This window comes from Octopus bimaculoides, chromosome 17 (assembly GCF_001194135.2).
Source record: "Octopus bimaculoides isolate UCB-OBI-ISO-001 chromosome 17, ASM119413v2, whole genome shotgun sequence".
Classification (NCBI taxonomy): Eukaryota; Metazoa; Mollusca; class Cephalopoda; order Octopoda; family Octopodidae; genus Octopus; species Octopus bimaculoides.
In genome coordinates this window covers 44,395,501-44,396,956 of record NC_068997.1, presented here as the reverse complement: position 1 = coordinate 44,396,956, position 1,456 = coordinate 44,395,501, and the positions used below count along the sequence as shown (strand labels likewise).

Below are 1,456 nucleotides of genomic sequence, written 5' to 3'. Positions count from 1 at the left end.
TCCATCGCAGCGTTACTCAAGAAACAGGAAGAAAGAGTGAGAGAAAGTTGGGGCGAAAGAGTACAACAGGGGTCGCCACCACCTCCTGCCGGAGCCTCGTGGAGCTTAGGTGATTTCGCTCAATAAATACTCACAACGCCCGATCTGGGAATCGAAACCGCGATCCTCTGACCGCAAGTCTGCTGCCCTAACCACTGGGCCATTGCGCCTCCACATTATGAGATATGGCTTTGTTAAATGCAGACAGCTTTGAGTTCCATATTTCCCACAGTCTACAGAAGTACTCTTCTGTCATTACTCACTGCACCAATGTATGTAAATACTCTCATCGATTCCGTATGCATGTACGTGTGTGTGTGTCTCCTCGTCTCAATAACATGATATTTGTAAATGAGTATCCCTGTCATCCAAGCAGTTTTATTTATTCCTAATGTTCCATGGAAACATATCTTCCCACTAGGGAAATATTACCTTGTTTCAAACCATGTGAGGGTTGGTAACAAGAAACATATCCACATGTGCATGTGTCTGTGTGCATGTGATTGTCTACTTACCTTGAACGGTCTGGGCTCATTTTTCTTCGTAAACCTCATTACTATAAGCGATAAGAAAGCCAGTCCATAGAAAAGCCAGGCAGTAAAACTGAAGAAATCAATTAGTGAAGATATTTCTCCTGGTATTATCATGATTAAAGCAATTATAGCCTGCAAATAAAGCAAAGAATTCACAGTGTTAGGACAGTTCTAGTACAGTGGGATGTTTATAATTGTTTAGAACAAACACGGAAACAAAGGGGTATAAGAATTGGATGAGATATGATGGCTCGGCCATCTCTCCCCAGTTCTTATATTAATCATTAAATCCAGAAATACAACAGAACATACTTTATTCTAGGTTGGTGTAGAGCCGTTACTTGATACAGGAGTTCTCGCAGGTTGTATTCGCTGTTAACCATGGTGAAATAATTCACAAACAGTGTTGAGATAGAACCTGTGCGAGTGCTGTTGATTGCTGTGTATGTAGTAAGAAATTGGTGTTGACCCTAAGAAACTGGGGGCGATGAAGATGGAGGTCCGTAAGCTGCTGAACGAAGTGTTGGATCTCCATGAGGCTATTGTCGTGTCGTCGCTGGAACTGGTTGTGTGCTCTGTGGTCAGCGGCTAGACCTCAGAAGGTGTTGCTTTGTACTGTCTGTAGAAAAAAATACTGTTGACCAACCTTACGTCGTTGCTGCAAGTATGAAAGAAACACGTGGGTGAGAGAAAACGCTCGTGTCATAGTAGTTGATGGTTCAGTTTCCAGGCTGTATGGTATTTTTTTTTTTCGTCGTCTCTTCATTTTTTCTTTTACGAGTTGTTTGAGAGATAATTCCGCTATCACGTCGGGGGTCACCAGTTATAAGAATTGGATGAGATATGATGGCTCGGCCATCTCTCCCCAGTTCTTATATTAATCA

At 42.4% G+C, this 1,456-nt stretch overlaps 1 protein-coding gene across 1 annotated transcript in view; it reads right to left on the bottom strand.

Annotated features, from left to right (window-relative positions):
* LOC106878295 (b(0,+)-type amino acid transporter 1) overlaps nt 1-1,456 on the bottom strand; it is a 78,595-nt gene that overhangs the window by 11,360 nt on the left and 65,779 nt on the right. The window contains exon 9 of the mRNA XM_052973903.1: nt 555-704. Coding sequence (XP_052829863.1) covers nt 555-704 — 150 coding nt within the window. The remainder of the gene's footprint in view (nt 1-554; nt 705-1,456) is intronic.